Source organism: Palaemon carinicauda, chromosome 38 (assembly GCF_036898095.1).
Source record: "Palaemon carinicauda isolate YSFRI2023 chromosome 38, ASM3689809v2, whole genome shotgun sequence".
In the NCBI taxonomy this organism is placed as follows: domain Eukaryota; kingdom Metazoa; phylum Arthropoda; class Malacostraca; order Decapoda; family Palaemonidae; genus Palaemon; species Palaemon carinicauda.
Genome location: NC_090762.1, coordinates 52814020 through 52828473, shown reverse-complemented (window position 1 = coordinate 52828473; position 14454 = coordinate 52814020). Strand labels below are relative to the sequence as shown.

General features: G+C 32.9%; 1 protein-coding gene and 1 long non-coding RNA gene across 3 annotated transcripts in view; one reads left to right on the top strand and one right to left on the bottom strand.

Annotated features, from left to right (window-relative positions):
* LOC137630628 (probable 4-coumarate--CoA ligase 1) overlaps positions 1–12937 on the bottom strand; it is a 36356-nt gene extending 23419 nt beyond the window's left edge. The window contains exons 1-3 of one of the 2 annotated variants that reach the window (XM_068362235.1): positions 12760–12937; positions 883–1069; positions 526–733 (exon numbers count right to left, since the gene is read on the bottom strand). In XM_068362235.1, the coding sequence (XP_068218336.1) occupies positions 526–733; positions 883–1069; positions 12760–12818 (454 nt within the window). In that variant the 5' untranslated portion in view covers positions 12819–12937. Of the gene's footprint in view, positions 1–525; positions 734–871; positions 1070–12759 lie in introns of those variants that run through there. The other variant, XM_068362236.1, reaches the window with a different exon arrangement.
* LOC137630630 (uncharacterized) overlaps positions 1–14454 on the top strand; it is a 372657-nt gene that overhangs the window by 335875 nt on the left and 22328 nt on the right. The window lies entirely within an intron of this gene.

The following is a 14454-nucleotide window of genomic DNA, read 5'->3' as shown; positions in this document are numbered from 1 at the left end:
AAATTCATAAAAATTTCTAGGCAAGCTGTGTATGATTTTGCAGAGATGGAGTCTCCCTGTCTAACTCTTTTCTCAATCGGAATCTCTGCACTCTTTAGTTTATACTTGTCAGTTCCTCCTTTACTTAGACCAGACAGCTCTGTTTTACTGAGCATTTTGGTTCTGTGAAATCAAAGTGTTTTTGATGGACCTTAATGTCTAAGGAGGAGGAAACCCTAATGGGATTTTCCTTTTGTTTTTTATAAAGACCGCTGATTTCTTATTTCCTAAATTGTCTATTATTTTCCGCAAGTTAGCAGAAAATTTTCTTTTGGCACTTGTTGGAAAATTAGTAATGTTTGTAGATGTGCGTATTTGTTTGTGTTTGTATTTGCCTCATGCTCGTAGGTAATTAAGATTCACTCGCCTTTTTGTCACAAAAACTTCGGAGTATGAAAAGCACTTTTTATCTATGGAGGACAAGAAAATTAGATATTTGAATGACTGAATAATGATAGAATACCAATTCATAACAACGGTGTTTACCTTCTGTGTTTTTTGGATTCAACGTAGTAACAATGAGACCTGAACTGACTGCTCCGAGTAGTGCAATGGGGTATTCCGGGCAGTTGGGCATACAGATCGCTATGACGTCACCCTTTTCCAAACCCAGCGTAGTTAGAAACCCAGCCCATTTCGGCATCTTTTCTAGCAATTCATTGTAAGTGTAATTTTGACCTGATTCCGAACACTCCTAAATGGAGAGAAAAAAAATGACGAATTTTAAAATAAAGATAGAATGATATAATCATAAAAAGTATAGTTATAGCTACATACATTACATTATATATATATATCATGAGTGTTGGTAGATATAGACGAATAAGATCACCATATATTAACCACAGCGACTTTTGATCCCCAGCGGTTAACATTCTCGAAAATGGTATTGAAGAGATTCCCCGTTGGCTGCTGGACACCCGAAAATGGAGAGGTGAAGACCAGTTGGTTTAGCTTCGATGCGTAGATGCTTAGAGATCGCCTTTCTCCTCCCTTCCAATTCGGACCACATAGGTGTTGGTTCCTCAACCTATTCGTAATGAAAAAGAAAATCCTTTGATTGTGATACAGCACTAAAATGAGTTTTATTCGTGATGAAAGGCATTGTGGGGAAAAGTGAAACACTTATTTTCTATGACTTGTGGTCAGTTATATATTATATTATGTATTATGTTATAATATATATATATATATATATATATATATATATATATATATATATATATGTGTGTGTGTGTGTGTGTGTGTGTATACTCTATATAATTATATTATATATAATATATATATACTATATAATTATATTACTATATATATATATATATATATATATATATATATATATATATATATATATATATATATATATATATTATATCATTATATTATATTATATTATAAGTGAGGTAGATAAGATACCTTGAAAACAAGAGGAAGAGTAATAAGATAGAATAGTGTATATATGATCAATCTTTTGAGCATTCTCCTGGTATCTAGGGCATTGCCACTGTCCCTTGCCTCTATCATGCAAAGAGTGGAATTTACACCTTTAAATGCCTTTCTGGTGTGTGAAGATATAAATCAACTAAATTATTTGTATGAAATATATTGATTAAACTAATCAATTAAAGCAATTCTTATGTACTTGCACTTAACAATTATAATCAACATCAGATAACAAATCTATGGCTTTTTTTTTTTTTTTTTTTTTTTTTTTTTTTTTTTTTTTTTTTTCACTGGCGCCCATGACTATGCTGAAATTCACTCCGCTTATATTTCCCATTATATCCCAAGTATTTTGTTTTAATCACTTATTTTTTTCAATCACATTTTTTTATCACTTATTTTTTTCAGTCACTTATTTTTTTAATCACTTATTTATTTCAATAACTTATTTTTTTGAATCACTTTTTTTTCAATCACTTATTTTTTTTAATCGCTTATTTTTTTCAATCATTTATTTTTTTAATCACTTATTTTTTGTAAACATCGGCTTAAATAGAGCCCAAAAGAGACTTGAAGCCATGTCATATATTTTCATTAAGCTTATTAAGCGTGATATAAGCTGTCCTCATATGAATACACTGGGGGGAAGAGTAGTAAAGGAATGATTATAAAGAAATGTACATATAAAGCTATTGAACAATATTGTCAATATAATAATTTCCTTAGAAGCAATAAATCATTTAGAAATACATGATACAAGCGGATAGAAATTTCTATTAAAAATCAAATATTTCTTTAGAAAATGATACAACAATGAATGAAGTTATCTGGAATCACCAAAGATTTTCTTTCCAAATAGTCATATTTTTCTTTTGGAAAGTGGAAAAATAATAAATGAAATTATTTAGAGCAACCCAAAAAATTCTTTTCAAATAAGTTCAGATTTCCCTTTTGGGAAAATGTAAAGACCATTAACTGAATAAATGAATTTACTTAAGAACAACTTCTTCCCAAAGCTATTTGTAAATTCTTAAGACCTCTGATGATATGGAGAAAAGGCATTTCACATACATAGTTGCATCACGTAGCACAATATGTTCTTGGCTTTGACTTGCAATGTTTGTTTTGTGTTTTCATTATAAAGTCTTTGTTATTATATATCACATCAGGCATTTTTATATTGGATACCAGAGGTTTACGAGGTCGACCTGATGACTGACCAGACAGTCCTACATTGGATCCTTCTCTAGTTACGGTTCATTTTCCTTTTGCCTACACATACACCGAATAGTCTGGCCTATTCTTTACATATTCTCCTCTGTCTTCATACATCTGACAACACTGACATTCCTAAACAATTTTTCTTCGCTCTAGGGGTTAACTACTGCACTGTAATTATTCAGTGGCTACTTTCCTCTTGGTAAAGGAAGAAGAGACTCTTTAGCTATGGTAAGCAGCTCTTCTAGGAGAAGGACACTCCAAAATCAAACCAGTGTTCGCTAGTCTTGGATCGTGCCATAGCCTGTGTACCATGGGCTTCCAGTGTCTTGGATTAGAGTTCGCTTGCTTGAGTGTACACTAGGGCTCACTATTCTATCTTATTTATTTTCCTCTTGTTTTTTGGAGTTTTTATAGTTTATATATGAATTCATTTTATTACTGTTCTATTTAATTGTTAATTACTTCTCTTGTAATTTATTTATTTCCTTATTCCCTTTCCTTACTGGGCCATTTTCCCTGTTGGAGCCCTTGGGCTTTTAGCATCCTGCTTTTCCAACTAAGATTGTAGCTTAGCAAATAATAATAATAATAATAATAATAATAATAATAATAATAATAATAATAATAATAATGATAATAATAATAATAATATTAAAAGCACTTGCCAGTTTCAGGTAAGGGACACAGACCAATTTCCTTAATTCCAGCAAATCAATGTCTTTCTGCTCATTCACCATTTGATAAACAATCCTTGTATTCACATGAGCCATATCCATCATACAAGTAAATAAAGGCCACTACCATTTTTTGCCTCTTATTGACACTGAATATTCTGAAATTAGCCTATCATGGTGGTCTTCCCAAACATATTTTTATTCTAGTTATTGATGGCATTTGGTTGCAGAACGCTTTCCTTGGTCGTAGACTCCTTTAGCCAGCGCTGGAGTTTTGCAAGTGGTTCAACAGAATCAAAATTTGTTCCCACGGTCACGCATTTGTTATTAAACCATTTGACTCAGAGTAATTCTTCGTTTGTGTCGAATCTGTAATCATATGACCCTCTTTTTCCCGTTTTCCTGTCTTTATCTGACTTCAGTGGACAATGTTTCAAGTGGTTTTCCCACATAGTTCCCGTAGCTTGAAATCCAAATTTTCTTAGGTGCACCAGTGAGTCGTAACCGGTAAAATAGTTTTCAAAATATACAGAATGTGGCTGTGAATTCTCAACACTTCTTAGTACTTGCAAAAATACCTTTCCTTTAAACCAATTAAAAGATCTTGGTCGCCTTCAGAAGCATTCTCCCCACAATAAAGGTCAAAATTGTAACAATATCCTGATGCACCACAAAGAACCCAAAGTTTATATCCAAATCTGATTGGTTTTCCATGCATAAATTGTTTCAGGGAATGGTGTCCATAATACTTGACCATCATTTCGTCTACGGCTATACATTTTTCGAGTAGAATAAATTGTTTAAATGAGTTTTAAAGCATTGAAATAAGGTTTCTTACCTTGAAATCTTTGTTATGTTTATTCTCACTAGTATAGGCATTATCACAGAAATGAAGGAATCTTGTTATATTTAGATAAATCTTCCTTGACAAAGCTGTTTTGATAATAGGTACACCAAGAACTTCATTTGACCAAAAATGTCTCCCTGAAGGTAATCTGTGATAACCGGACAAAAGTAAAATGCCAAAAAAAGGACTTGATCTCTTCAACACTTGGGATCATATTACCTTTATTATTGACATCAGTAGCATATCGGACAGTTTCTTTGATGATATGGTCGTATATATGTTGGGACAGGATAGTATCGAATATTTCTAACGGTGTAAGCTTGCTCATATTTTCCTTCATTTTCTACAAAATAGTTTTCGTACGTCTTTTCTCGTGGTTTGCCGTTACTCTACTCTGGAACTTCATACTTTCAGGATGGTTCAAATTCACAGAGTTTTCTCCTCTTCACTTTAGTTTTCTTCATAACTTTGTCATCATAATTAATGAGGTATGTAGAACATGATCTTACCCCTTCATCCCAATGCCCTTATGTGAGGACACTCAGTTCACATGATTTTAGAACAATATTTAATGTTCCTAGTAAATTTGTAAATCAATTATATACAACATTATCCTTTAAACTATCTATATAAGTTATAATATTGCATTAAAAATTAGATTTTCAAGGAAATATATTGCGATGAAATTTTATTATTTGAAAGGCAGATATAATAAAAATGTATTACTTTATAGAATTTCTTTGAACGCTTGTGGCGCCATGAAAAAAGTTACAATGGTGTGTTAAGATTTAAAACGCCCAAAGTATAATTATATCCCAGATTATAGGAAATAGAATCAGAGAAAAATATTTTCTTAACTGTTCTCAAAATTGGACACTGGGAGATACACTGCATTCTTCAACATCAATGAAGAAACATTTGCAGAACTTCCGAAGTTTGCATTCTGGCAAGAAGCTTGTCATACTGACTCAAGAGCCCGTGCTTGGCCGCAAGGGCCAGGCAATCTACAAGCAAGATTAAAAGCCCACAATTAGTTATCTCAATATTATTACTATTAATATTACTTGCTAAGCTACAACCCTAGTTGGAAAAGCAGGATGCTATAAGCCGAGGGGCTTCAGCAGGGAAAATAGCCCTTTGAGGAAAGGCAACAAGGAAAAATGAAATATTTTAAGAACAGTAACATTAAAATAAATATTTCCTATATAAACTATAAAAACTTTTAACAAAACAAGAGGAAGAGAAATAAGATAGAATAGTGTGCCTGAGTGTACCCTCAAGCAAGAGAACTCTATCCCAAGAGAGTGGAAGACCATGGTACAGAGACTATAACACTACCCAAGACTACAGAGCAATGGTTTGATTTAGGAGTGTCCTTCTCCTAATAGAAATAAACTTTTCCGTTCAGAGTTTGAACGCCAAAATGAATACCAGTGGAACCCCACTTCCTTCAAAACGTCCAAGGTACGCCCCTAATTATTATTTATGTTTCCACAAAAGAAAAATACTTTTACTATAGCTCGCCCAGTTTAAACAAAATAGATTATATTTTGTTCAAATGTGATAAATGACTAGAGTAAAATCTCAACTTGAGAGACTATTGTTTCGTGTTCAAGTGATGTACCTGTAGTGTGTCTCTTTGGCAATATGATTCAAAAAATAGAACTCTGCTTAAAGCAGAATTTTATGCATCTCACGAACATTTTCCAACACTTCATTTTATTTATTTCCTTTATTTTCATTTGTTTATTACATATTTTCATTCTTTCTTTGTTTAGATTTTTATTTTTTACTTGTTTCTTTGTTTTCAATTAAAATCCGGTTTTGTAGATAGTTTAGATAATAAAAGAGGAGGGATGACCTTTTTTGCACACTACATTTTAGCATTAACAACGAGCTACACATGTCTATTTCGACATAGCCTAACTCACAATAGACATGAGAGATCCAAGGATAAAAGGTACCAATCAATTTCAACGGATATCATTGAATAGAAGATAGGCGTCTTATTCGTAGTCTAAAACATTGGCTGTAATTACTTCCCAAGCATAATTCTTTCATTTTGGTCTAGCTATCATAGTCGCTTAAAAGGTCTGGTGCCAGGAAATGGTCTACTTTGAATGGTGCATGCCGGAAAGTTACTCACCTGAGAATAACCACACCACACACACAAACACTGGAAAGACAGGATTCGAGGAGGTCCGGTATTGTAATCATAAGCTAGTCTTGTGTATCCCACTATCCAGAACAGTGATATTATAAGCAACAGGCCTATTGGCTTTTGCCTTATATCACCGAAAAATGAGGCTTTAGCCTCGCACTGACACAAAGATTTCGGCGGGGAAGACAAGAGTGAGATAGAGAAACATTACTGTACATGGACAACTAGATCACGCTGTCTAATTTCAGATCAAGGACGATCCTGTCCGACAAAGGGAGATGAAAGCTATCTGTTTTCCGCAAAGACAAGACAATAGATAACGACCAAGAGCTCAGGCCGATTCTAAGGGTGACAGGGAATGACGACAAACATCATTTAGAGACAAGCAGACAGAAATTTAAAGTTATGTATTTTGTAAAATGTGTACTGCCGTTATTAAAGGGGATATTGCATCAGAGTTCATTGATAGAACATGTTTTAAGTTTAATTATAAATGTAGCGTATGTTATAAAGTATTGAATCCAGTATAAATTACCTCAAAGATAGGATATAATTCTTACAATTTTGTACTGCCTATGAAATTATAATTTTTTTTTTTTTTTATGATGCTCGATTATGTAGTGTGTATCTTTTATTTGTTAACTACGCCAAGTCAAGTCAGTCCAGTCTAACTTTGAGACTCGGAGAAAGCAGGAGCACATTTAAGTGTTCCGTGATCATTTAGCTTACAATGAAGTTATACCAATAAGTTTTAATACAACAAAGTTTTATCACGTACAAAAAGAATCGGCTACGAGAATGGAATTGTTAAACATCACTCTGATTGATTAATATTCCACTCCAGGTATGTACCATTGCAGTAATCAAACCTTGCCTGAGCATACATTGGTTACAAATATAAAAAAGTGAATAAAGCAATTGCGTCCTTTAAAAGAGTCATTTTTCTCTGTTTCTTATCCGTAACAGAGAAAACTAAACTTTACTTATCAACGTGCGAAACAAGTCTTCAATTTTACAAGAGACAGTTGTTAGGTTTGATAAGAACTCGATATCTTATCAATAATACCCACAACTTTGTTTTATCTGTATTATGATCATTTAAGATTTCCATCGGCTTTTATTATTGAATAGGAAAGATATATTTCCATATGAAATAGTGCACTGGGACGTCATCGACGATGACTGTGGAATTGACTATAAATGTTTTTTCCTGAGACATTCCCTTCTAAAGGAACCGGATCGACCTTAAATGAATTAATGTACACACACACACATATATATATATATATATATATATATATATATATATATATATTTGTAGTTAGATAGATATGTATCTTTATATGTATGTATGTATTCTTACGAGGCTGGTCTAACATGATAGTAGATTATTTTATTCACATATTTCATTTGTGTATTTAAGGGATGTACACCCAGCTCGTAAGGTGGATTCCACTCGTGTAGGATTAAGCAAATGTATGTAATTACATGAGAATGTAGTCATTCATTTAGTTGTATTTTCATTTCAGTCCTGTTTATGTAAATTTACGTTACTTTAAAGAATTAATTTTTATTTCACGTAGTTTGGTTACGAAGTCTTATGTAAGCTTGTTAAAAGGTATGTATGACACACATGAGGTATAAATGCTAGGGATGGCATCATGTTTCCACGGGGTTGGAAATTGCATGAATGATTTTGACTAAACTTAACACTTTTTTTTTTTTTTTATTAATGTTATGAGAGGAAGTGGGTGGAGGTAGATGAGTGTGTTACCTTGTCAGGAGACGATAGAACCCTATTTCAAACCGCCAAGTTGGCAACATTGATGTGGCAAGGGCCTGCCCGGACCTGCCCTCACGCTTCGAGAATTAGTGTGAAAATTCCAGAATGTATTAGGATGCATATATAGGGCCTAGCAGTGCATCAGAGGAGAGATCCAGCCTGACATTCCACAAGATCTGTGCTTCCGCCAATCCTCTCACCAGCACCTCTTCAGCTATAGTTTTCCTCTCAAACGTGAATAGTGTTTTCTCTCAAACGTGTAGCGTATAGGGTTTGTTTAAACATTTGGTAATTTTTTCTTTTGAAAGAAGTGAAGGGAATTTGTGAGTACAGTTTATATAGTAAAATTATTCATTTTTTGTGCCTGGTCCTGTGTGATTTAGTTAAACAGTGAGGTGCATTTGTTTTTGCTTAATCGTTCGGTAACCTTGTGTGAGCCCAAAGGTCGTAAGTGTAACAGTTACGTACATGTAAAGGTGTAATTATTATTTATTTTCTATAGTGTTTAGGTATCAGTTTTTCATTAATTGTCAAAATATTTTCCTAAATTAATTTCAAGTGAAACAAGTGATTGTAAAATTCTTGAAGTGTCTTTTTGCCATAAGTCTAAGGTCTAGTTCAGATTTAAATTTCGAGTGATTTATTTTCGGTATTACTGCTAAATTGTTATTTTTATAGAATGTATATATTTTTGTGAAGTACGTATTATTTTGATTGCCAATAGTTAAACCAGTGACTTGCTCATACCCCTTGACTTAGAACCGAAGTAAGAGGTTCATGTTAGGATAGTCCCCCGTTAAAGTAAAGTAATTGCCCAGTTTTGTTTTGAGTGTACCGTAAAGAGACCTTTAGATATTCAGTGGTCATATATATTAACGTCTGGGAGTTGCATATTATTCTCAGAGCTCGGAGGTATTCTCTTATGTATCAGACTATGTAATATGAAGTAGGTGAGTTTTGGACCTTGGGAATTAATGTAATTCACTAGTTGTAATAGTATATATATATATATATATATATATATATATATATATATATATATATATATATATATATATACACACACATAAATATATGTATGTATATATATATATATATATATATATATATATATATATATATATATATATATATATATATATACACTATATAGATGGATCTGTTATAACAACAGAGGATGAAGAAAGGCAACGTTGGATGGAACACTAATGAGATCATGAATAGGAGATATGAAGGGAATAATTTGATTGATATACCTAAAGCTGATGAAGGCCTTGATGTGCCCATGAATGAATTTAGTGTGATTGAAGTCAAAGCTATCATAAAAAAACCTCGGAGATGGAAAGCCCCTGGTTACGATGTAATAACTGTTGAGATGATATTGGCTGAAAATGAAGTGACTCCCAGAATACTTACAAGATTCTTTTGTAGAATGTGGCATGAAGAAGCAAAACTTGATGAATGGGAGTTAGGAGTGTTGATGGAAAGGGCAAAAAGAGGAGACATGACTGATTGCAATAATTACAGAAGCATCATACTTACGTCAGTTCTCATGAAAATATATAGCATGCTTATTCTAAAGAGACTAAAAAGAAAGATTGATGAAATGCTGAGAGATAAACAAGCAAGATTTAGAAAAGGAAGAAGCTGTACTGACCAGATTTTCATTTTGAGACATGTTGTACAGCAATACTTTTAATATAGAAATCTACTTTTCATGGCATTTGTAGACTATAAAAAGGTCTTTGATAGTGTGCACTAGCCAGTTTTGTGGAGAGTCCTGCGTTATTATCGAATTCCTCTTAAATATGTAAATTTGATTAAATCTGTTCATGAGCATAGCAAGTGCAAAAGTTAATGTTAGTGGAGTCCTGTCAAATGAATTTCCAGTGAACAGTGGAGTACTCCAAGGGAATGTGTTGTCGCATATGTTGTTTATCCTTCTCATGGATTTTGTAATTCATAGAACAGTTGGAGATGGTGGAGAAGGATTGGACTGGATTTGTAATAGGAAATTAGCTGACCTAAAGTATGCTGATGATGCTGTCCTTATTAGTAGAACTCCACAGGATTTGCGATGCTTGCTTACCAGAATGCATGAAATATCACACGAGGTTGGGCTCAAGATAAATAGAAGAAATACAGAGATGATGAACGGAATATGCAACGGAAGATGATATATTATTGGAAGGAGAAAGGATTAATGAGGTTGAATCCTTTTAAGTATTTAGGAACTCTGCTCTCCAATACAGGGTCATTAGAATTGGAGCTCATTAAGAGCTTGAAAAAGGGAAACCAGACAATGGTAGGTTAAGTCTAATTTGAAAATCAAATCGCCTGAAATTACATATAAAAATCAGACTATTTATCAGTTTAGTGAGATCTGTCTTACTGTATGAGTACGAGTCTTGGTATGACAATGAAACAATTTTCAACAGATTTAGTAGATTTGAGAACAAGTCCTCAGAAAAATATTGGGAATCAAATGGCAGGACTAGATTTGGGACGAAACTATAATAGAGATTACTCGAGTGCCAATGTGGATGAGATCATAGTGATAGTTTGGGCATGCTCCTCACACTCCCCAAAAGAGATTAGTTTACCAAACTTTTAACTGGACTCCACAAGACACAAGAAGAGTTGGAATACCCAGGGCTACACGGGTGAGAACTAAGAAGTGTGAAGTGGGAGATGATGAGTGGGGAAGTATTGAATTAAAAGCTCAAGATAGAGACGACTGGCGAAATCTAACGGATGCCCTTTGCGTCATATATATATATATATATATATATATATATATATATATATATATATATATATATATATATATATATATACATATATATATACATATATATATATATATATATATATATATATTATATATATATATATATATATATATATATATATATATATATATATATATATATATATATGCATAGATATATATTTTATATATATATTTATATATATATATATATATATATATATATATATATATATATATATATATATATATATATATCTGTGTGTATAATATTATATCCATTTATCTATCTATGATTTATATTTAGCTATATACTATGTGTAGGTGCAACAATGGACCAGAATATTATGAGGGGGTTGGGTCATTGGAAAAAATGATTTCATCAAAAGTGCAAGAGGAAGAAAGACAGGAAGACTTCGAATTGGAGTTTTGGTTATTAGGTCAGATGGCCCAGCATTGGGGACCTGGGAGGCCATTCACGGTCCATTTGTGACAAGGGGAAAATCATCCGTTACAAAATGAAGGAAAAGTTTAAGCGTTTGGATAGCAGGATAGAAGATGGGGGGGGGGAGAAATGGCCTGAAAAGGGTAGGAAAGAGATGAGAAAGTTGACTTTTGAGAGGATTTTAATACGTTTATAATCAAGTAAATCTAGCATTTCCATTTTGGGTAAAAGTTTTTATGATAAAGATACAAACAGCAATGTGTTTGGACTATTACTTTCATCACTATATTCTTTTATATTTTGATATAATTATTCAAATTAAGTTTGGTTGTTATTCTGTTAAGTATTTGTTTACAAGACTATGCCCTCCATATACAGGCAAATTATGCAGAGCTGTTATTTTTCTCTATTACTTTTTCATAATTCAAAACAATTCGCCTCATGGGAAACAAGTTAGAATTATAAAATATTATAGAATTATAAAAAAAAACAGCCTGGTTTCTTTACTAAACGACCTGGAACTGACATCGTTAACATAGTCAAATAAAGATATATATTCAAAATATAGACTAAATTAAAAAAGAAGTAATTACTCAAAAGTGACCATAAAATATACATTTCATAAATATTTTGAATGTATATCAAATGTACGCTGGCATCACCAACTTCTTTTTTGGTTGACTTATGTTGACGATGTCAGTTGTAGGTCGTTTAGTGAGGAAACCAGGCTAGTGTTTTTATAATTCTACATTTCTTTTTTTTTATCATTCAAACGTATTTCCTATGTGGAGAATTGGTTTAAATTAAGAAAAAGTAATAGAAGAAAACAATAGCTTTGCATAATTTGGCAGTATACGGAGAGCGTGGTCTTGTAAACAAATACTATCTGTTATAATTGTTGGTTTGTCAGAGTTTTCCTGTTTCACATATCTTGATAGTTATTTTCTCTGATCAATATTTTCTTATTCATTCTGATTTTATGGTTGTTTATACAAATATGTTCAAAAGCTGATTTAACAATCACTTTTCATGTGTAATTTTCTATCCGATTTCAATATTCAGTTTAGGAATCTACTTCAAGTCAATGACCTTGGAATAGTCCCTCAATTTAGTTGATAAAGATTGATATAATTTTTATCAACAATGTTATCTGATAACTTGTAAGGGAGTCAAGATAAATTAACGAAATCTATCATTATTTCTAACGACATTTTCCTATGACAACATTTCAAGGGGAGATTAAACTTCTTCATTGTTGCTCTTAATTTTATCCAGTGACAACAGTTCGAATAAAGAATAAACTTCAATTTATGGAAAGTATACTCGTTTTATTGCTCTCACTAATAACGGTAACGACTGAAAACTAATGTGCTTACCTGTCAATCTTTAAACGGCCTCTGATAACTGTAGATACAATGATCTTCTGTAACACCATGACGGACAATTAATGTTGTGCTTCTTAACACTATGAAGTCCTGGCTACGTCTGAGGACACAACCTGATAGCCTTCGACAATCGACCTTGAATGTGATGCTCTTCTCCCTCGTGTTATCAAGTATAGTTTGTATCTGCACAGTTGTTTATTGTAGACTAGAAAAAATCAGTACATCTTAACTCTCGGAATTTTAATAATTTGCTGTAGGGATTTATACTGAAAGCGACTATGTAAAAATGTGGATACTGTAAAACAAGGTGATGTGTACCTGAATAAGTGCAGACGTGATCATAGGAAGTTCCGGAAACACTAATTATTAAGGTTAACAAGTTATGCTTAAAGCCGAGTTCTTTCCGAGAAACAGGTCTTGTCTCTGGGTGTGTTACGTCATAGATTTCGTTTTCTATGTCTCGTCATAGATTCCGTTTTCTATGTCTCATCTTAATTTACGTGTCCGTGAAAAATTATTTACAGAATGGGAACTTCTTAAACTTTGCGGAGAAAAGACCCCATAGGAATGGATTTTTTTTTTGTTTTGTCAGAATGGAAATGGTTAGTGAAGTTTAGTTCGATAAAATGAAAATCAACATAGCAAACATCATCGGTGTGAAGAATATCAGTAGGAATATATTAGTGGTAAAGTTTGATTCGTATAATAGACATTTCTGAGTGTTGTTAAGGATTAAGGTGATTGACTTAAGTGATGTGGTTAAGGTGAAGATAATCAATCTTAGTTCAGCTGTGACATATGTTTCAATAAGGGATGCCCCTATTTATTATCTGACGAATTTTTATTATTATTATTATTATTATTATTATTATTATTATTATTAAGCTACAACCCTAGTTGTAAAAGCAGGATGCTATAAGCCCAGGGGCCCCAACAAGGAAAATAGCCCAGTGAGGAAAGAAAACAAGGAAAAATAGAATAGCTCAAGAACAGTAACAACATTGAAATAAATGTTTTCTTTAAAACCATAAAAACTTTTACAAAAAAAAAGAGGAAGAAAATTAGAATAGTGTGCTCGAGTGTACCCTCAAGCAAGAGAACTCTAATCCAAGACAGTGGAAGACCTTGGTACAGAGGCTATGGCACTACCCAAGGCCAGAGAACAACGGTTTGATTTTGGAGTGTCCTTCTCCTAGAAGTGTTGCTTACCATAGATAAAGTCTCTCTTCTACATTTACCAAGAGGAAAGTGGCCGCTGAAGAATTGTTTGGTAATCTCGGTGTTGTCAGGTATATGAGGACAGAGGGGAATCTGTAAAGATTATGCCAGACTATTCGGTGTATGTGTAGGTAAAGTGAACCGTAACCAGAGAGAAGGATCCAATGTAGTATAGTCTGGCCAGTCAAAGGACCCAATAACTCTCTAGCAGTAGTATCTCAACGGGTGGCTGGTGGCCTGGCCAACCTACTACCAACAATTGTTACTTCAGTTTGAAAAAAAGAAAAAATTGAAAAGTAAAAGGCATACGACATAATAGATTTAACAAGTCGCCTATATTAGGTAGAGGCGATCGTGTTACAGATGTGGACAATTAAACCACTTAGTCAAAGACTGTATTTATGAAATTGTAGAGCAACAGCTTAGTTTAAATGAAGAAATGTTTGGAATGAAGCAACGATAAAAGTT